We start from the raw sequence: 21,150 nt of genomic DNA, 5'->3' as shown, positions 1-21,150 counted from the left end.
ATATAGATTTAGCTAGTATGTCTCTTGAATATACTATAATTTATTCAACAGCTTAATTCGTTCAGATAAGCATACACACATGCATGTTACTAGAAACTTGAAAATCTAACGAATTAATCTATCTTGAAAAATGGTGGAGCACAATATGACTATATGAGCTACCCCTTTTTTTATAGTATAAATTAAACTAATTATGGCGTCTGCTTAATTGGAAGATCGCCTAAATCATTGCATATAGTATCGGTCCTAGCCAACTTTTGTCGTCTTATTCTTAAATTTAAAAATGATTGGGGTCAATATATCTTTTTATTTCTTTCCAAGTTTAACACCTAAGTTCGAGATTTATTAACTAAATCTAGTTAAAATAATGTATGTATCGTCGTGGAAACGAGTTTGCCACACCTTCTCCTGAGGAGACTGGCACTGGTCTGGCGGCCAGGGACCAACTCTTCATAATGAGAAACCAAGTTTATAAGTACTTGATTATTTATAACTAATTTAATATTATTAGTTTGACGTCGAAAAATTGTTATTATTAGTATACTATGCAATCATACATGCACGTCAAATCATTTTTGATCCATCAAATTCAATGCTTGCAGAGTTCTGAACTCCTCCTTTACCCAATTAATATCGTTACCGGAATAGTAAACTCATTCATAACGTTTAACGGTACATTATTAGTTTTATCCCTTTTTGTTCGACATTTTTTCGTTTTCTTATTTATCGTCGTCATTCATATGATACTAATAATCACTTTTCACTAAATAACTTGTTCTTAATTTATATATATATATATATATATATCATACATATTTACACATCCATTCTTTCCTTCAAAATTACAGAAAGAAAAATTATATTTTAGTGATATAAAGAGTTAATTTAACTTTTCCATATCCATATAGTACAATATAAATAATTGTTTTAGTTTCTGGAACAAAATAAACCGTAAGGTTTAGAAATTTGTTACATGTTTGAAGAACTATATATATTGAGTTTCCGTATGAATTCTTCCGGTTTACAAGATAATTAATTATATATAAAAATGTGAGCTAAATTCATGTATATTTGCACAACATCAAAGTTCAATAAAACTATAGCTGTAGAAATAAATCCGATAAAAAAAACTAATGGACAAATTACCAATTCCACGGTGCGACATCATATTAAATTTTGTAGTTAAATTGGTGAATTATTCTACTTTTTTTTTTTTTTATCAATTTAATATGATCTATCCATGAACTTTCATCATTCTTAGCATATTGATAACTCGTTGTACCTACAAAAAGTCAAATGTTATACAATGATGATATGTAAGTGACAAATCGCATTATTTTATTTCGTAATAGAGAAATAAACTGATTCCCTTAGCTTGTTCGATAAAGAAGGTAAGTTGTGGTTGGTACTTTTTTCATTGATGTAATGTAACCATTTATCTCGTGTGTCAGCTACTATCAAGGATTGGGGGGTAGAACATATATATTTTGATTAAGCATACTAGTTTGTTAAAGAAACAATATAAGAAAGTGATAAATTAAATTATAGAAGATAAAAACAATAATAATGTGCCGGTAGGATGGATGGGTAACCTAACCTTGGTTGGACGAGTATAGCCGACAAAAGCATTATTGGGACGTGCCAAAACAAATAGCAAAGCTGAGACCAAACCGATTGGAAGGTTACACATCAACTTTTCTAAGTCAATTACTCCAAAGATTTTAGTTTTACTGTAGACGAATCATATTTAGCCACATACTTTTTTTTCCCACTTTCACTGCTCTCTTGATAGTTCTAATGTTACGTCAGCAACCAAACAAAAATAATTTTAAATGAACAATTGTCATAAATACTTTTTATTCCAAAAATACCATAATTTAGTTTTTTTTCCAAAAATATCAAAAATACCAGAATAATTGAACTAAAGTTCTAATACTAAAAACTAATTCCTAAATTCTAAATACTAAACTCTAACCCCTAAAAACTATACCCTAAAACTAAATGTGTCAACCCAAACCTAAAAAAAAAATTCTATATTCTTAAAAATCAATTTTTTTCTGTTTGTGTTAATTTTGGAAAAAAAAAATTTTGTGGTATTTTTGGAAAAAATAACTAAAATGTGGTATTTTTGGAAAAAAACTTTTTGAATGGTATTTAAAAGAAATTCTCATTTTAAAAAGGTGAGCACCCTCTTGTGTGTGTGTGTCTTTTGTTATTATTTTTTTTTCTTTTAAACTAATTGGACCACATACTGTGTGAACTAATTGAATCTCGAATTTAAATTCGGTAATGTAACTAGTTATATAGCCTTATAGCTTGACCGAGTCTTAATTTGTGATATAATGAATGTTTTAAAATATAATCGTTTGAATTCCGGTTTTTAAGACCGTGTTAAATCAAATAACATTTGCAACACTTATAAATAATCTATTTGTTCTTATTTTATCATAATTTAGAAAGAAAAAAGTTGACTTGCATAATATATTACAATTATTATTTCGTACATGTTGTTTTCGAAATACGACTGACATTTTTTTTTTCTCTTGTATGTTACATTTGTTACATCGATTTTACTGAGAACGAGGGAATGTGATCCCTATATAATAAAATGGAAGTACTCAACATTTTTTGGTAGATTATATAATTTTTATAAATTGGTTACAAAATAGGTTATACATTAAATATAGGTTGGTTACAAAAAAACGTTATACATTAATTAGTCAATAGGTGGGTTATATGAATACACTTAAGAATATCCCAACCTCTTAAAAATAATATTCTAATGATTTATACAATTTTCTAAACAAAATCTTTAGTATTCCATGTATTGTTACAAAATATATACTGTTAGTCATAAAAATATACTCCTAGGGGTTTGGAAAAAAAAATATATACTCTTAGGCGTAAAAAGATTAAAATCGTGGCAATTTATCACACTTAATCGTGATTTCCAAGATTTTATTGTGCAGTTAAAAATAAAATTTTACCTAAGCATGAGTCATATTAAAAAACTTTCACCAAACATGTTCAAAAATTAAAATAAAAACAAACAACAAATATAACTATTTTTCATACCTAAAATTACAAAATTAACAATATAAAACTTATTTCGCTCAAAAAAAAAAAACAATATAAAACTTACAAAATATATGTTTTTTTCAAGCCATCATATTTAGCATATGAGTTTATTACATAATGTTTTATCCAAAAAAACTTTTAAAAACAATCCTATATATAAAATTTTATTCTAAAATTATAATATAAATAAAATGAATTTCAATCCGTGCTTTAGTACGGGTCCTAATCTAGTAAGATATAATATGGAATTCTGAGAAATACATTGTACTTCAGGATATAATGTAATTGGTACTAATGATGAATCACCTAGCTTGTTTAATACTTTTATGGAAATAAATTATATGCCTAACTCTTTCCAAAAGTTACTAAATTAATTGTTGAAAGAGATCAAGAGAACCAAACCTAAACAAGATGGTGGGGATCACTATCCATATGTATCAAATCCGAAGCACTTAACGAAAATATATAATATCTAACTAAATACATGAATTGGACACCAAGGGCCAATGTGTTTCTATGTTAAGAAAAAGAGAGGCTGAAAATTAGTGGGTAAACTGACTTGTTGTCCGTTATTTAAAGGCTTAATCACTTTCTTACTATTATTAGTAGAGTTATAAATTCTAATATACAATTATAGATTTTGCCCAGGACATTTATTTTATCTCACTATATAATATTCTAATTTTTATATGATTAATCTATGAGAATTATGATATATATTTCTCTATATTGAAATCGTTGCAATAAAATTAAATTTATCTTATTGAGATGAGATATAGAATCATTTCCCCCCAAGTAGTATCCGTATTTCCCATTCATATTATTGCCTTCTTTTTTTTGTCAAACACATTATAAATGCTGTTTAAAGTTTTTTTTTTTACATATTAAGAAAGCATTTTTTTGTTTTATCTGTTATTGATATATTATACAAAAATTTAAATACATTAAAATAAGAGGAAGACAAAACTAGAACTCATATCAAACATTTACATTAAAAATAGAGAATAAAATATTTGTTTTGAAACAAAATTTTAAATATAAAATGACAATAAACATGAAACGAAGAAGTAATTAATATAATACCTAGTCACGTTTTGTTAGAGTTGTACAATAACAAAAGAACAATGCATAACCCACATAGATATTTATTATACGCACACACTTAGTAGATAAAAATGAACAAAAAAGTGAACGAAAGTTTTAAATTATATTATTAAGTTATGATGATTCTTTTTTTTTGTGCAAACATGATATGATAATTGTATTCACCAAATATAAAATATTAATTATTTTGTGGAAATTTTCTCTTAGTGGGAGAATAGTAGCAAGTGGGATGCTCATTTGGTAAACCTTTGCAAGTGAGAAAAAAAAAAAAAAAAAAGTAGAGAGAATTGTGCCATCGACATTATCCTTTTTTACCCCAGAAAAAAATTACCAAGAAACTAAAATCATTTCTTTTAAATAAATAAATCATTCCATTGATTAATAATTAATTAATTATTAGCCATCCACCCACCCATCATTTTTATTTAAACTTTCAAATAAAAATAAAAATACTTTTCTTCTCCTTCTTAAGAAGCCCCCTTGGCTTCATCTCCTCCCATTATCTTCTAAACTTCATCAAACCAAAAAAAAATAAGAACTCATTTCTTTTTCCTCTCGAAATCCCAAAGATAAGATAAAATTTACAAACTCATATTTTTTCATTTTTACTCAGATGAGTTTTGATGATTCATGTAACTCAGGTCTTGTTCTTGGATTAGGTCTCTCACCAACTCCAAATAATTACAATAATGCCATCAAGCGATCTACCGGTTACAAGCTCGAGCCCTCGTTGACTCTAAGCCTCTCCGGCAATCCCTTATTGACGGTGGTCGCCGGAGCTGACCAGCTTTGCCGTCAGACGTCATCTCTCAGCGGAGTCTCTTCTTTTTCAAGCGGGAGGGTGGTGAAGAGAGAGAGGTACAGTGGGGAAGAGTCACCGGAGGAGGAGGAGACTACGGAGAGGGTTGTAAGTGATTATCATGAAGATGAAGGTGTTAGTGCTAGAAAAAAACTTAGGCTTACGAAAGAACAATCTGATCTTCTTGAGGAAAGCTTCAAGCACCATAGCACCCTTAATCCCGTAATTATATTAACCTTAATCCTAATTCTTTTAAATTACTAATCACTTTTGATAATCCTTATCTAATATGATTCTTTATTATTTTATTTTATTTACAGAAGCAAAAGCAAGTTCTGGCAAGAGAGCTGAATCTAAGGCCTAGACAAGTTGAAGTATGGTTTCAAAATAGAAGAGCCAGGTAGTATATATTTTAATTATCACAATATTCATTTTTTCATGTCTCTTGAATATAGTCAGATATTTTGTCTACGTGAAATTATTTTGTTTAGTAATATGTTTATTTTACTTAATGAAAATTTGAGCAGAACAAAGCTGAAGCAAACAGAAGTAGATTGCGAGGTTTTGAAGAAGTGTTGTGAAACATTAACAGATGAGAACATGAGACTTCGGAAAGAGATTCAAGAACTCAAAACCCTAAAATTGCCTAATCAGCCGGTTTACATGCACATGCCTGCATCGACTCTAACGATGTGTCCTTCCTGTGAGAGAATCGGCGCCGGTGGCGGCCGTAGTGTGGCCACCACGGTGGTCGTCGATGGAGATAGGGCGAAAGGACCTTTCTCCATCTCCTCAAAGCCACACTTCTTCAACCCTTATACCAATCCATCTGCAGCTTGTTGAATAATAGGAACTCGTTTTTTTATTACTTAAAATATCTATATATACATATATATATATATATATATTTTCTTGGGGTGGCATTTTAACCAGTAGGAAGAAGTAAGAACACAAGACCTATGTTAGAAAGGGTAAGATGGGTATAGACGGTCTCTTCTACAATTCCCACTTTGTTTTTCAGTGGGATTGTTGGTTTGGGGAAAAGAATCATTTGTAATTATTATTTTATTTGTAGAAAAAGGTAAAAAATAGTTTTCACTAATCCATCTTATTTTCTCACCTTCAATCTTTAGTACAGTAAACAATACGTGAGAAATTTTCACTAATACGTGAGAAACTATACGTGAGATTTTTTCATGCATACTAAATCAGCCAATTATTACTTTTAAGCTATGTGATTAGATCTTATGGGGCGGCATGTATTGATCATAAGAAAAAATTCTATAACGTATCATATCAACATTAAATCGGACCAATTGACATGTGTGATAAGCTACAAGTATATTAGATTTACAAATCTCAATCTAAAAATTAAAACTTTCTACGCTAAAATACGACATCTGTCTCATATAATGGTAGGTCATATTTTACATCACATTAAAAAACCAAACATATTTCGTTTGATCTTTCCAGTATTATATTGTAATGACCTTTCAAGCTTGTATATTAATGTTAATTGGATTATTTCTACAAAGAGAAAGAATCTTATATTATATCATGTGAAATTTCTGATAATTAAAGACTTTATCATAACAAACAAATTCTTATAAGTTAGATTCATCATTCATCTAAACAAGGCATTGGTATCATTTATCAACTTGATTTGTTTTTGAACTCTTGAATCCAAAAACGGAAAGAAAATTGATGGAGAGATTATGTTTTCTCACCAATAAATAAAACTTATATAGGAATATTAAACAGATAGGAAAGCCACAACTTGTGAAAAGCGTATATATAATTTTTAGTAGGGCCAACTTTTTGTTTCTCTTGAGTAAAATCCAAAATTGAGTTGCGGAATCATATTAAAAAAATAAAAATTCATTAAATTGATGTGAAAGTAATTCTTTTAATCAAGTGTTATATTTATGGATTATCGAAAGAGAAAAAAGTAAAAAAAAAAAAAAAAAATTGAAATCATTGCATGGGTGTGAAGGATTTTAAGCGAGAGAGAAAAAGGGTGTGGAGTTTGGAGGTTAGCTCACGTGTATTGATGCATCACTTAAGATCACACAAACAATAAGAATAATAGTAATAACCTTTTCTAATATTTTTTATCGCGTGTACTCAATATATAGACCTTTCAGAAAACAATTTATCAGTTTTAGTATAACAGATTTAATACGTTTTTAAAAGGAGAAAATATGAGAAATATATTGGTCATTGTATATTTGTATTTAAACTCAGTCGGCTAATATAAAATTCCAGAAATTAGTTATGAAATATATTGGTCATTGTGGTACCACTTTCAATTTTTACCAGTCACAAAAACTTTATCAATTTTTTACTCTCAGCTTTTTTGTATAACTTTTATGTACAATTTTTTCTTATAGTTTTACACTATTCCGTAACAGCTTACAGCTTTTCTGTACAACTTTGGCTACTACCAATCAAACCCACTAAAAATAATTTTCTTTCTTTATGTTTTAAGTTTTAAAACAAAATAAGATAAATTCTATGTTTTAAGTTATTCAAATGAATATCTTAATATGGGGGTAAGGTGGGGCATCAGGCTTCACGTGAACTTCTCTTCTAATTTTTCTCACGGTACCAAGTTTATGAAGATATATTGCTTTATATGCCCTTTCATATAGTATCCACATTTATCACATACATGATTAAATTAATGATTCTTTTCAATTTCACTACGGCCTCTACGTACATGAAACTCGAATGTCGGCCCTAGCTAGCGATTGATGATGATTAGACATCTGCTTAGAGTATTAGGAATATTAATGTCCTAAATATATGGACTTTTTTAGTAGAGAGTTCAGACACGATTACATTGTGATTTGTGTAAACACCCCAAACGTTTTCAACCCATTTTTGTCTCAAAGTCATACACGATTACAAACATCCTAAACATTTCCAATCCATTACTTATTTTACTCAAAAATTGGAGTTATTCCATTTTTGAGATAGGTTTTTACTCTAATCTATTTATCTGTTTTCTCTGTGTATTTGTTAAGACTAAAATTCAACTCAATTATCTTATTTTAAACATAAACAATATATTTATTTTAGAGATGAAGTATCATATTACTTTTGTTTAAAATTAATTATAAAACGAAAAAATACATCATATGACATAATATTTTCATCATACGATATTCTTACAACAAATAATCTTTAATCGTCGAAATGTTCATTAGGTATTTATAGTTTTTTTTTATCGTTGATTATATTTGTAACATCCTGAGCCTAATTTAATGTTAGGAGGGTGTCCATCGATGCAAGACTTATGTCATGAACTTTTTCTTTGCATAACACACGAACTATATTTAAGTTTTTGAATAACAATACAATCTTACTACTAATTTTATTTCTGTGGGTTCTAAAACTAATAAGAAATGAAAATATTAAAGATTTTGGTAAAAGCATTTTGATAGGTCGGTCCATCATAAGTTATTGAACAAAAAAACGATTGATAGGTCTCTATAGTTGACCTAATTATTCTGATAAGCCCACAACACCATCCGTAGAGAAGTAAATACGACTTCGTTACAATCTGTCGGTGTTTTTATTGAGAACAAAAAACGACGGCGTTAAAGCAGATTCACATGGCATCTTCCATTCCAAGTGTTCTCTAAATTAAATATTTTCCCCAAAAAAAAAAACTATTTTTTTTCTCTGCAATTTGCTTTGATTCCAATTGAAGGGACGCACGATTTTAATGGCAGTTTAACAGGAACACTACTCTCTCTCTCTCTCTCTCTCATTCTCCAGATCCCAATTTTTTCCAAAAGTTGTTCATCTTTCTTATTTCCCCAGAAAGCTCAAGCTGCTCTCTTGATCAAGGTAAAGTTTTAATTTTTTTAAAAATATACACTTTTTGTTTTTGTGATTGTTCATTTTTTTTTTGTTAGTGTATAACATTTCAAAATTGAAACTTTTTTTTTGCTTAGATCTGTTCTAACCATTATGCATTTAATGTAATGTTTAGATTGATTTTGGTTTATGAGATCTGAGATTTGGGATTTTGGATTTGATTCTTTGGGATGATAGGTTTTGGAGCAAGTATGTTTAGATCTTCACCGAGAAGAGGACAGAGATCAAAAGGTTTTAAGGTGAAGCATTGTATTCAATTGACTCTGTTACTTAGTGTTGGGATATGGTTGCTTTATCAAGTGAAGCATTCTCATGAGAAGAAAGCTCAGTTTGAGGAGAGTGCAAAGATTGTTGTTGGGGATGATAAAGTTGTTAAGCTTGGTAGGAAAGATCTTAACCCTCGTGTCGAGGAAGATGAAGCTGAGGATGGAGGAGGTAGGAATGTTGTTGATAAGGAGAATGAGGTTGTAGAGGGAGGTGAAGAGATTAAAGACAAGGAAAGTGAAGAAAGAGAGATTGAGGAGAAGAAAGATGATGGTGGTATTGGTACGGAAGAAAGCGAGGTTGTTGAGAAGAGAGATGATAATGGTGAAACAGAAGAGGGTGCGGCTGAAGAGAAGAGAGATGATGGTGGTAGTAGTACTGAAGAGAGTGAGATCGAAGAGAAGGGAGATAATGGCGGTAGTACGGAAGAGAATGAGAAGAGTGGTACAGAAGAAAGTGAGGTTGAGGAGAAGAAAGACAATGGAGGTACAGAAGAGAGTGAGGCTGAGGAGAAGAAAGACAATGGAGGTGGTACGGAAGAGAGCGAGGAGAGTAAAGAGAAGAGTGGTACCGAAGAGAGTGAGGTTGAAGAGAAGAAAGACAATGGCGGTGGTACCGAAGAGAGCGAGGAGAGTAAAGAGAATGAGGTCGAGGAGGAGAAGAAAGAAAATGGTGGTGGTACGGAAGAGAGCGAGGAGAGTAAAGAGAAGAGTGGGACAGAGGAGGTGACTGATGAGAAGACGAGTAATGAAGAAGCAAGAGAGAACAATTACAAGGGAGATGATGCTTCTAGTGAGGTAGTCCATGAGTCCGAGGAAAAGACTAATGAGTCGGACAACGGTGAGAAAGTGGATGATAAGTCGGGTTTAAAAACTGAAGGAGTTGATGATTCTGTTATCAAGAGTGTTTTGCCAAACACAACTGATAATGGTGAAAGCAGTAGTGATGAGAAGACTGGTTCATCCTCAGGTAAGGAATCAGATTCCTCGGAGGGCATAAAATCTGAGGGTGAATCTATGGAGAAGAATCAGTTGTTGGAGAAGGAGTTCAATGATTCTAATGGTGAGTCTTCTGAGACTGTGAAATCCACGGGTTCTGGAGACGGAAGTTCTCAAGAGACTAGGAAAGAAGAAGATGACAAAGAGAAGGTAGAATCTTCTGAAGTGTCATCTCAAGACGAAAATAAAAACAAGGAAAGTGAGACAAAGGAGAAGGAAGAATCTTCGTCTCAAGAGGAAAGTAGAGACAAGGAAAGTGAGACAAAGGAGAAAGAAGAGACTTCATCGCAAGGGGAAACTAAAGACAAAGAAGCCGGGACAAAAGAGAATGAAGAGTCTTTGCCCCAAGAGAAAACCGAAGAAAAGGAAACGAAGCGAAAGGAGAACGAAGAGTCTTCGTCTCAAGAGGAAAATAAAGACAAAGAAAACGAGAAGATTGAGAAAGAAGAGTCTTCGTCGCATGAGGAAACTAAAGATAAAGAAAGCGAGGCAAAGGAGAAAGAAGAGTCTTTTTCCCAAGAGAAAACCGAAGGAAAGGAAACCGAGACAAAGGAGAACGAAGAGTCTTCTTCTCAAGAGGGAACTAAAGACAAAGAAAACGAGAAGATTGAGAAAGAAGAGGAAACTAAAGACAATGAAACTGAGACGAAGGAGAAAGAAGAGTCTGTGTCCCAAGAGGAAACTAAAGACAAAGAAACCGAGACAAAAGAGAAAGATGAGTCATCGTCCAACAACTCACAGGAAAATGAAAGTACTGAGAGTGAGAAGAAGGAACAGGTAGAGGAAAACGAGAAGAAGACTGACGAAGACACAAGCGAATCTAACAAAGAAAGTAGCAATTCAGATACTGAACAAAAGCAACCAGAGGAAACTTCAGAGAAAGAGGCAAGCAACAAGAATGGTGGTGAGACAGAGGTAACTCAAGAAGAACATTCTGATTCTTCTTCAGAGACTACTAATCTTCCTCAAGAAGTAAAAGATGTGAGAACTGATCTTGAAACTTTGCCGGATTCTGGCAATGGAGGGAACAATGAGAGTGCTGCGGCTGAGTAAATCTCATATGGTTGATCAAAATATACTCTCATTTGATGTTGTTTTAGTAGAGAGAGTCTTACGAATTGAATTTGTGTCATGTAATTTGTTGTAATCTTTTTCTTTAACATATTTACAGGTTAAGTCATTCCCAAGAGCAAGTGTTCTAGCTCTCTTTTTTGGTACCGAACACATTTTTTTTTTTTTGTCTTTAAACAAATTCTTGAAACTTCATTATCATATACTCGACCAATTTACATAGCCCTAATGCGTAACGCCCAAACAATCATTGTTAGCTGATCTAACTAACGGTCATAAAGCAGCAGATGCCTCAACGTCGTTACTTGTCCGCGTTTCCCATGATCATCATCATCCTCCTCCATACAGGTGTCTCCTTCTCTTCCGTCCATCCTCTCACCGCCGTATGCGTACACCACATTCTCCCGCGATAGCGTTTGCTGCTGGGAAGACGTGTCACGATCTACGCCGTTCATCATCATCATATCGCGGACCTCATCTTCCGTCCATCCTCCTTCCCTCAGCTTCCAAAACGCGTCGTCCATACACGTCCTCAACCCCTCGCAGCCCGACGCGCCCCACCACTTGCGCGTGGTATCAAACGCCACCACCTCCCACGATCTCCCTCTCTCCGCCGCGTCACTCCAGAACTCCACTCTCCTCCGTCGTCTGGTTCGTCTGTCCTCCGTCGGCGGTTCCGATCTTCCGAGTCCTTTGAGGAATCCAGCGACGTCGCAACTCAGAACTCTTATTCCGTCGCCGTCGACTTGAAAAACCGGATTTCCCTCCAAATTTGGCGTCGTCGAAGGGACGTAGAAATCACCGTAGACGGGGACGAGAACCGGAGCGATCTCAACCAATTTATTCACGAGGGATAAGGCCTCAGCGTCGTTTCCGGGTCGGATCCCCCAAGAATCGACCCAGAATCCGTTTCCGGCGACGATTTTGGAGAGACGAAGAAGAGGGAGAAGGAGACGATTCCGGTTTGATCCGGTTCGCCAATTGGGGAAATTAGTACCAACCGGAAGACCGGTTTGAAGAATCGAACGGAGATCAGGAGGGAAGGAGAAACCAAGAGAAGATTCAACGGCTGAGATCTCTTGATTGGTAAGCCCAGGTGAAACGTGGATACCGGTTAGAGATTTCAAATGGTTGATTATGGTTTTATGGTAAACCGGAAACGGTGGCTCAACGGAGGAGGATCGAATTGGAACTGTGGTAATGTGGCCAAGTGAGCTTATTATTCCGGCAAGAAGATTCATTTTCTGTTTTTTTTTTTTTAAATTTTATTCTTTGTAATTTATATGTTTTCTTTAGCTTTAAAACTTTTCATTAGTCAAAAGAGATTATTTGTTAATAATATATATAGAGGAGAACCAAATCTCTAAATCTTTATTCATATGAATGATTTTGGTAATTATATGAAACGATTTTAGAAAGTTACTTACCAAGACGTTGAAGTGTAATAAAAGGAAATTAAAAACGTGTATGTTTATTAGGTTTTTGGACTTTTACTAAAGTAACTTTTTCAACTCATTGATGTAGTCTAAATCTTTTTCTCTCTTTTTTTTTTTTAATATGAAAGTTGGATATTTGGAAAGCAATCCTACTATAATGTAACAATTTAGGAAGAACCAAAAATATCCTTACATCTAAAGTTTCTATAGTCAATATGTGTACAACCAAAAAGAATTACCGTCAAAAGTTAGGTTGTTACCAAATGGACATGATTTTATACCTTACCAGCAATAACACAACAAACTTAAAGATAGATAACTAAATTGTACCGGATGTTTCGTACCGGAATATTGTACCGGAAAGATCGTACCGTCTCAAAATCACTTCCTAAAAATAGATAAAGCTCTGTTCTTTCTTGCCACGCTTCCCAATACATGGATCCATTTTGACGTCATCTTCATCTTCATCAAACTTCGTTTTTTCCCATCACTATCTCTCTATTCTATAAATCTCCACGTACCCTTTTACCAATTCGTCTTCGTGATCACATAATCAGACCTCAATTTTTGAATCAGCTATGGATCCAAACCAACGTATCGCGAGAATCTCTGCTCATCTCAATCCTCCTAATCTTGATGATCAGGTTCAAATTTCGTTGAATTATCATTATTCTTAACCAATTTGGTGATCCGATTTTTTGGGTTTTTGTTAGTTTGATCCGATTTCGATGATTTTTGTGTTTAGATGGTTGACGGGTCGGGTTTGAATCGGGTGGGTTGTCGTGCAAAAGGTGGATCACCCGGATTCAAAGTGGCCATACTTGGAGCTGCTGGAGGGATTGGTCAACCTCTTGCTATGTTGATGAAGATGAATCCTTTGGTTTCGGTTCTTCATCTCTATGATGTTGCTAACGCTCCTGGTGTTACTGCTGATATTAGTCACATGGACACTAGTGCCATTGTAAGTTCCAAAGTTTTGTCCTTTTAAGGGTTATCATGGTTTAATGGACTATGATTTGAGAAATGAGCTCAAGATTATGTTTTTGGAACTGTTTTGATTTAGGTTCGTGGATTTCTCGGGCAACCGCAGTTAGAGGAAGCACTTACGGGTATGGATTTAGTGGTTATACCAGCTGGTGTTCCGAGGAAACCAGGGATGACGAGGGATGATCTGTTTAACATTAATGCTGGGATAGTGAGGACACTCTCTGAAGCTATAGCCAAATGTTGTCCTAAAGCGGTTGTTAATATAATCAGTAATCCTGTGAACTCCACTGTGCCAATCGCAGCTGAGGTTTTTAAGAAAGCTGGAACCTTTGATCCCAAGAAACTCATGGGAGTCACTATGCTTGATGTTGTTAGAGCTAATACTTTTGTGGTATGCACTCATAATTCGTTTGTGCTCTGATATTTGCTAGCCATATAGGAATCAGATGTGTATTTGGTTAATGACATGTGCTTAGATTGGTGTGTGCCATTATCGATTAGAACTCAGCTAGCGTTTTTGGTTTGACAACAGGCGGAAGTAATGAGTCTTGATCCTCGTGAAGTAGATGTTCCGGTTGTTGGAGGGCACGCAGGAGTTACTATTTTACCGCTGCTTTCTCAGGTTTGAGATGATTCACGTGGAATCCATCTTCTTGTTTGTTCGAAGCTGATATTATATGCTCACTGGTATGTCTTCTACAGGTGAAACCGCCTTGCTCATTCACTCAAAAAGAGATTGAATATCTCACAGGCCGCATCCAAAACGGTGGCACTGAAGTTGTTGAGGTATAAGCCAATTCTTCAGCATTCTTTGTTTTGTTAACTTCGAATCAAAATGTGCATTTACCATTTAATCAATTTGTAGGCTAAAGCTGGGGCAGGTTCTGCAACACTATCCATGGTAAGTCTTCGTTGTACTACCATGTGCAGTTTCAGATAAAGCCTGGATATTAATATAGATTTTAATCTCTAAACACATTGAATGTAAAAATTCAGGCCTATGCAGCAGTGAAGTTTGCAGATGCTTGCCTTAAGGGTCTACGAGGGGATGCAAACATCGTTGAGTGCGCATTTGTGGCATCTCATGTACAGTCCTTTTGAAATCAACTCTATATATTGTATTTATTAAATTTCTTAAGCCTTAACAACGTGAACATATGAACTTTGTTTTATTCGTCATACAGGTGACTGAGCTTCCCTTCTTCGCATCAAAGGTGCGTCTAGGACGATGTGGGATCGATGAAGTGTATGGTCTTGGACCATTGAACGAGTACGAGAGGTAAAAGTGGAAATTTTGGTCCACCTGTTCTCTTGAATTTACTTCGACTGGTTCATATTGGTTTTTTGCGTTTGCTTTTGCCAATTGATCAGGATGGGATTAGAGAAGGCAAAGAAAGAGCTGTCAGGAAGTATTGAGAAAGGTGTTACTTTTGTGAAGAAATAAGATACTTGATTGGAAATAAACACTTAAGTGAAGGTTTTGGAACAGTAATAGTTTTGGAATAAGAACAACACCTCGCAATAAAAGCTCGTGCGGGTTTCCTTGTTATCCGTTCTTTAGGGTAAAATCTTGGAATTGTTTTATCGTTCCGTCCAACCAGTCCTATTCTAGTTTATTTTGAATGATGCAGCAATAATTGATGGTATACGTTATTTTCATAGAGAAGTGTGTTACCTTACGTGGGAATAAGAAAATGTTATCTTCTTTATTGTACCTGTTTAGTGGACTATTAGCCACCAACTACAATTGACTTGTGAAATTCATCAGCAGTTCATACATGTATAAACCCTTCCAAATAATTTTACATGACAATATATACTTCACATGCATGCTTAATGATGAGGCCAACATGTTAAATCTACCGTACGTTGCTGTTCTACCTTGAAAACCAAATATCGTCTTTACATATTGCTAATCTTATCGATGTTTTTCTTTCGCTATTCCAACAAATACACCTCGCTATAATTTTAATAATACTTGTTTCACATAAATCTTAGAAAGACTCAACAACCAACAATAACACAATAATTAACACTCAGGTGACGAATCTTTAATTTGAACCATGTTGGGAGAAGACTAATTAACCTACTCTTGTTTCTCTGACTCAAGGAGATGTAGATAGCTTTGGAACCTTTAGGATACCAAAAAACAATAAGTCACCTTAAAGTGACGACGTCAATTCACAAATACTCACCTCAATTGTGGCTGAATTGGACTACATCTTCAATGCAACCCCCAATGGGTGGTCTCTACAACTTGATTTATTTTTTATATGGTTATTTTTTTAATGGTTATTTTTTGAAGAGGAAGACGTCCATACATTTTTTTTTTTTTTTTTGTCAAAGAGACGTTCATACATCTTTTTTAGGAAATCTAACTTAGAGTCGCTTGGTATTACAATTTGTTGGAATAGTCTCTACAATCACTTTTTTTTTTCTTGTTAATTCCATTATAGACATTGGTTGTACGTAACTTTATGTGTTGGTCATACAAAATGGAAAAATATTTCCAATCAACAATACGTCTTTATCTATCATTTTATTGTGGAAAAATTATCCCACTGCCAAGACGCAATAAATTGTCTTGAATGATGTATTGTGTCTATAGCTATCCACAACAGTTGGTAAAGTTTTATTGCTCCAATATAATCACAATTTTTTTTTTATCATCATTGAATCGACATGATTCATACTAAATTTCTATTATTATGTGGGATAACATAATTTAGTAGAGTCGAAGTTTGCTGGGATGTTATAAAAATCCACACTGGTCATGTAAATTTAACAATATTATAAGAATAGAACAACTAACCTATAAAAATGCTATTTTTAACAACAACAACAAAAAAAGTTTACACAAGTGTGGGAAAGTCCCGATTGAAAAGATTTATAGGATTAAGCTTAAATCAGAAAATAACTAACTAAAAATAGAAATAATAAATAACTCTTCGGCTTTCATGCATTTATTAAAACAAACCAATAATACTGAGGGAAAAATATAAATAGCAAACCAATCATACAGCCATGATTAGGTACACATAATTATCCAGCTTTTGCACTCAACAGACGACAAAATGCCATATTTCGTGCCTACCAAGCTGGTTTTATTATCCAACTAGTCATTATACAACTAAACCGAGTGAATAGGTCAAGACTGGCGACCAAATCCACACGTTTAAAACCACTTTTTGTAATTCACATCAACATTTTTTATATATTGCTATTCGGCTAATGCAAGTGTTATGTTCTTCACCACTTCCTCAACAGGTCGAGAAAATTTGCTGTCCATCTGCATATATATAATAGAATATATATATTTTACGCATTAATGAAATTAATATGATAAGATTAAAATATTTATAAGATTGATAGATACCTTAGTGAGAATAGTGATAACGAGAGTTGACTGCCCAAAGGGTAAAGTGAAGCTATTGACTACATCAAGGCGAAACTTCTCCAAGGAACTTAGGATTTTAATCAGACACCCTTTGTTATTATCACAATGAACTCTAATCAGCAAATCTCTGTCGGAAACTCGCGCTTCGATCATGGGCATCGTCTGTTTCAAGATCGAAACTTCGTCTGAAGAAGAAGACAGAGGAGAAGCAGCAGAGCAAGTAGATGAATACGATGAAGAATCATCGTCTAAATACACTTGAGATCTCTTAACCAATATAACTGATTGATCCATTTTCTTGGTCCCAACTCGCTCTTCTTCAAGCTTCTTTACCCGCTCTTGAAGTTGTTTCAAATGCTTGATCGCGTCTTCAAGAACTGTTGCCTTGTCCGTCTACACACACACACCAGATAAAAATTGCTAATAAAAATCTGGTTCAATGTCATGCTTACCGAACATTGTGTCACCATCCGGATTTTATGAATAATGGGATCCACAAAGATAAATAAATAAACTTTAGTTTTAAAACACAATTTTCTTACTATAAAAACACTTTGACAAATAAAAAAATTTCAGAACTTCATATAATATTTTTGCTGCAAATAAAACATTTTTCTTATGTTTGGCATTGGCGTTTGCATTTATACCATTAACAAATTACGTTTTTGGTGGTTTATTTGTAAAACAATATATAATAAAAAATAATACAAATTAAACAAACGCAAATAATTAAAGTTTGATGAGAAAAAGATGTTGACCTTTTTAAGGCCAGGTAGAAGAGCAGAGAGAGCAATCAAACGCTCGTTGAGCTTTTGTCGACGTTTACGTTCAGCCAAAACATGTTCTTTTAATAGATGTGGTTCTCTTCTTCCTCCATTATTAACACAATCTTTTCTTTCGGACCTCATTCTCTGATCCGTGCTTACTTGGTTGGAGAAGTTCAAAGATGTCTCGACCGGGTTGGTCTTATTAGTGTCAGGAGACCCGAATGAGATCACTTGGGACGTGCGCGAACCAGAAGAAGAAGAAGACGACGATGGAGAAGAAGATATTGTATTGATGTTGTTGTTGGTTGTTTTCATTTGTTTTGCTGGTCTCTCTGGTACCAACTCAAACCCGGGTTCGGTTCCGGACTCCGAACCTGGTTTGGTGTTAGTCTCCCCCCATATCGGGAAATCGGATTCCCAGTCATCGATCAGATACTCATCTGTGTCGATCATCAAATCCATAAAGCTTGAGTCTTCCATTTCTTCGTGGAATGACCAAAACGTTTCTCTCTTTTCTTTTCTTTTTTCCAAAACAAGAAAGCAAAAAAATAAGATATTGAAAGATAAAAATGAACAAGAAACAAAAGAGGAAACAAGCTTTAGGAGAAAGTTTAATGCGAAATATAGTATAAATCTTTCCTAAAACTTCTTTTGTTTTGGAGTAAATATGATTTTGTTTTGTTATGTTAATGTGGACGAGTGAACTCTTTATAGTGGATTTTTATGATTTGTTCTTATAAAAATAATATTATTTTGCGGTACAATATCGGCCAGAAGAAAAAGCATATGCGTTGAAAAAGAATTTATAATTTTTTAATGAGAAAAATAACTTATACTAATTGTTACTCGATCTGGTAGGTTTCTCATTAATATTTTTTTAGTAGTAAAGTTTAAGGTCCTGAAAAAAGAAAAAAAAAATTTAAATAAGGTCCTCCTGAAAGATAAAATTAAATGTGGGTATTGTTTTGGTTGAAAATAGAATTAATGGGTGGAGATTTGAGATCTGACCTTGGAAAGCTACCAAGATCTTAAACTACATGCTTCGTACATTAAATGTATCCATCTTCATAGAGATATAGCTGTGTGAGCCTTTGACTTAGGTAAGAATGGAACAGCCGATCACGTGGACGGATTAGATCAAATGTAGATAAGGTATTTGACCTAAAAATTGTAATGTTTCACAAAATTGTAATGGTCTTAGTGATTTTTATTTTGAAGAGAACTTATCATATTGAATTAGTCGAAGATTTATTTGTTCTCAAGCTCAAAATTGTCTAATTTTTTTGTTTGGTTAACCAATATAGTGTCATAGTTTAGGTCTATTAGAAAGGCTAGTGAGGTGACTATTGGACGATTACATCCGCCCTAAAAAATTATACAGTAGTTATTTGTGCAGAGGTTCCTTTTTGAGCACATTCTAATATGCTCAACTGCTCAAGTAAAAATGTATTCGAAAAGCTCATGTGCAGGTGCGCTGTTAATTCTTACATTACTTTTGCCTAAATTATTAGAAGGTTATACAAACACAATCTATGCATATTTATTTTATTGTTTCCTAATCATATTATATTATCAACAATACAATACAATACAGTATGTTATATATAAATTATCTAAGCGCTATCATCTAGTGTTAAAAGAAAACTACAGATCCTCCATGACGTAAATTAGATTTTATACTTAAATATAGAAAAATATAGTTGATACTAAATAACTCCTACTTGTTTATGCAACTATATGAGGATCCCGTTGAATCTGTCTGGACTCTGGACAAATTAAATGAATAATTAGGTGTGACTACTAAATGGTGATTAATACCATTCTATTATTTCTTGTTTATGTGCTTCTTTGTGGACCACACTATATAACTGAATTTGTAATATATATATATATATATATATATTATTTTTTGCTTATGTGCTTCTTTATAGCAATAAGTTCCTATTTGCGTAGATTCATGATTTTAACAATTTTAGCACATTATAAATAATTTCTTTTACATAAATATTTTAGTTCATAATACATGTAATTAAGTATGTAATCTGAGGAGATGCTTGATTTCTAAACAGTGTAAAAAGATAAATTGTTTAATTAATTAAACATAAGTAAATATAATAACTTTATCAATCTTTGCACGTGTGAATATTTTGTTTGTTTTCCTAAAATTTCCATTTTTATATCAATTTATATAGGTGACAGAATATACAAGGGAAATTATTTTCAAAATTTCATAGTAAATCAATAAACAAATAAAAGTATTTGATTGGTTTTGCAGTGCTTTATAGGTCTAAACCCATAAGTCATTTTCTAAAAATTTCAATAAATATATGTTTACTACCATGGAACAATATATTTGGATTTAATGTTAACCATGTTATATATACATGAATACAAATTATTATATACATGTGCATGTGTTGTTGTTGTTTGTAGTTTTAATTCGAATATGGCCATTATAAATTATTCAATGAGTTATATAGAATTATGAGGTTACGGTTTAGATAAAAGATTTTTGTTTTGACATATATCATAATTAATAACCATGCTTTGGTTTAGATATATATCATAATTAATAACCATTCTTTGGCGATAAAAAGGATATATGAATCCGGTTAAAAGTCTGCAATGATTAAATTTCTCTGGAGCCATCTTCATATCCTCGTGAATCATGTGAGACTACAATTTTTTGTCGCTTAAGTATAACTAACTAAGAAATCGAAGATTGAGTATTATTTACGTCTACCAATTGTTCAAATATAACTAACTAAGAAATCAAAAAAAAAAAAGTAAGATCAAATACTTATTATCAACCAAGAAAACGAAGGTTGTATGAATCTACTGACTCGTCATGTTCATGTAACATTTATATGTTTGTAGTTCTTTTTGTGCTAAAAAATACCTACACTTTCTAAAGCTCTATAAAGAAACATACTAAGTTTTGTCACTAGTGAGGTAATCTGTGAGTTTACGCTACTCAATTATTTCATTCATGTCCTCTCTTTTTACTACCTTTGTTTAAAGTGTTAATTGTGTTTTTAAGATCAATAAAATGACGTAAGAAAATAAAAATATGTGAGTTTACTTCAATTATAGATTTTTAACCATTATAATTAAAAAATGTTATATTTTTTTATGAAGTACATATATGTTTATATCTTGAAATACACTTTTTTATGGACTGATTTTTTTCCTCCAAAATAAAAAAAGTTTTTTTTTTTTTTTTTGGCAAACGTATGGTTTTATTCATTCAAAGTCAACCAGTACAAGAGTAAGGGATTATAATCCCATAGTTTAGAAGATTACAAAGAAGAACATTCCCCAAAGCCGTACAGAAAGAAACATAAAACCTCAAGTAATGGTCCAT

General features: G+C 33.0%; 5 protein-coding genes across 5 annotated transcripts; 3 read left to right on the top strand and 2 right to left on the bottom strand.

Moving 5' to 3' along the window:
• Positions 1 to 4,609: 4,609 nt before the first annotated feature.
• LOC104751919 (homeobox-leucine zipper protein HAT9) lies at positions 4,610 to 6,083 on the top strand. The gene is made up of 3 exons (XM_010473977.3): positions 4,610 to 5,203; positions 5,302 to 5,381; positions 5,509 to 6,083. Exons 1-3 carry the CDS (start codon positions 4,796 to 4,798, stop codon positions 5,822 to 5,824), a joined length of 804 nt encoding a protein of 267 aa, XP_010472279.2. The 5' UTR covers positions 4,610 to 4,795; the 3' UTR covers positions 5,825 to 6,083.
• Positions 6,084 to 8,425: 2,342 nt separating this feature from the next.
• Positions 8,426 to 11,400, top strand: LOC104751917 (uncharacterized). The gene is made up of 2 exons (XM_019238418.2): positions 8,426 to 8,836; positions 9,044 to 11,400. Exon 2 carries the CDS (start codon positions 9,058 to 9,060, stop codon positions 11,179 to 11,181), a length of 2,124 nt encoding a protein of 707 aa, XP_019093963.2. The 5' UTR covers positions 8,426 to 8,836; positions 9,044 to 9,057; the 3' UTR covers positions 11,182 to 11,400.
• Positions 10,654 to 12,440, bottom strand: LOC104751918 (uncharacterized). The gene has a single exon (XM_087492916.1). It carries the CDS (start codon positions 12,438 to 12,440, stop codon positions 11,466 to 11,468), a length of 975 nt encoding a protein of 324 aa, XP_087349042.1. The 3' UTR covers positions 10,654 to 11,465.
• Positions 12,441 to 12,942: 502 nt separating this feature from the next.
• LOC104751916 (malate dehydrogenase 1, peroxisomal) lies at positions 12,943 to 15,331 on the top strand. Its single transcript, XM_010473973.3, has 9 exons — positions 12,943 to 13,279; positions 13,381 to 13,596; positions 13,699 to 14,013; positions 14,155 to 14,244; positions 14,325 to 14,408; positions 14,488 to 14,523; positions 14,619 to 14,708; positions 14,807 to 14,901; positions 14,994 to 15,331. Exons 1-9 carry the CDS (start codon positions 13,214 to 13,216, stop codon positions 15,064 to 15,066), a joined length of 1,065 nt encoding a protein of 354 aa, XP_010472275.1. The 5' UTR covers positions 12,943 to 13,213; the 3' UTR covers positions 15,067 to 15,331.
• A 1,225-nt stretch (positions 15,332 to 16,556) lies between these two features.
• LOC104751915 (transcription factor NAI1) lies at positions 16,557 to 18,562 on the bottom strand. The gene is made up of 3 exons (XM_010473972.3): positions 17,778 to 18,562; positions 16,999 to 17,412; positions 16,557 to 16,911 (listed from the first exon to the last, which is right to left on the bottom strand). The coding sequence occupies exons 1-3, from the start codon at positions 18,264 to 18,266 to the stop codon at positions 16,843 to 16,845; spliced, it is 972 nt and encodes a 323-aa protein (XP_010472274.2). The 5' UTR covers positions 18,267 to 18,562; the 3' UTR covers positions 16,557 to 16,842.
• Positions 18,563 to 21,150: the final 2,588 nt, after the last annotated feature.

Source organism: Camelina sativa, chromosome 16 (assembly GCF_030686135.1).
Source record: "Camelina sativa cultivar CO46 ecotype springtype chromosome 16, ASM3068613v1".
Classification (NCBI taxonomy): domain Eukaryota; kingdom Viridiplantae; phylum Streptophyta; class Magnoliopsida; order Brassicales; family Brassicaceae; genus Camelina; species Camelina sativa.
The sequence above is the reverse complement of the archived record's forward strand: the minus strand, read 5'-3'. Positions and strand labels throughout refer to the sequence as shown.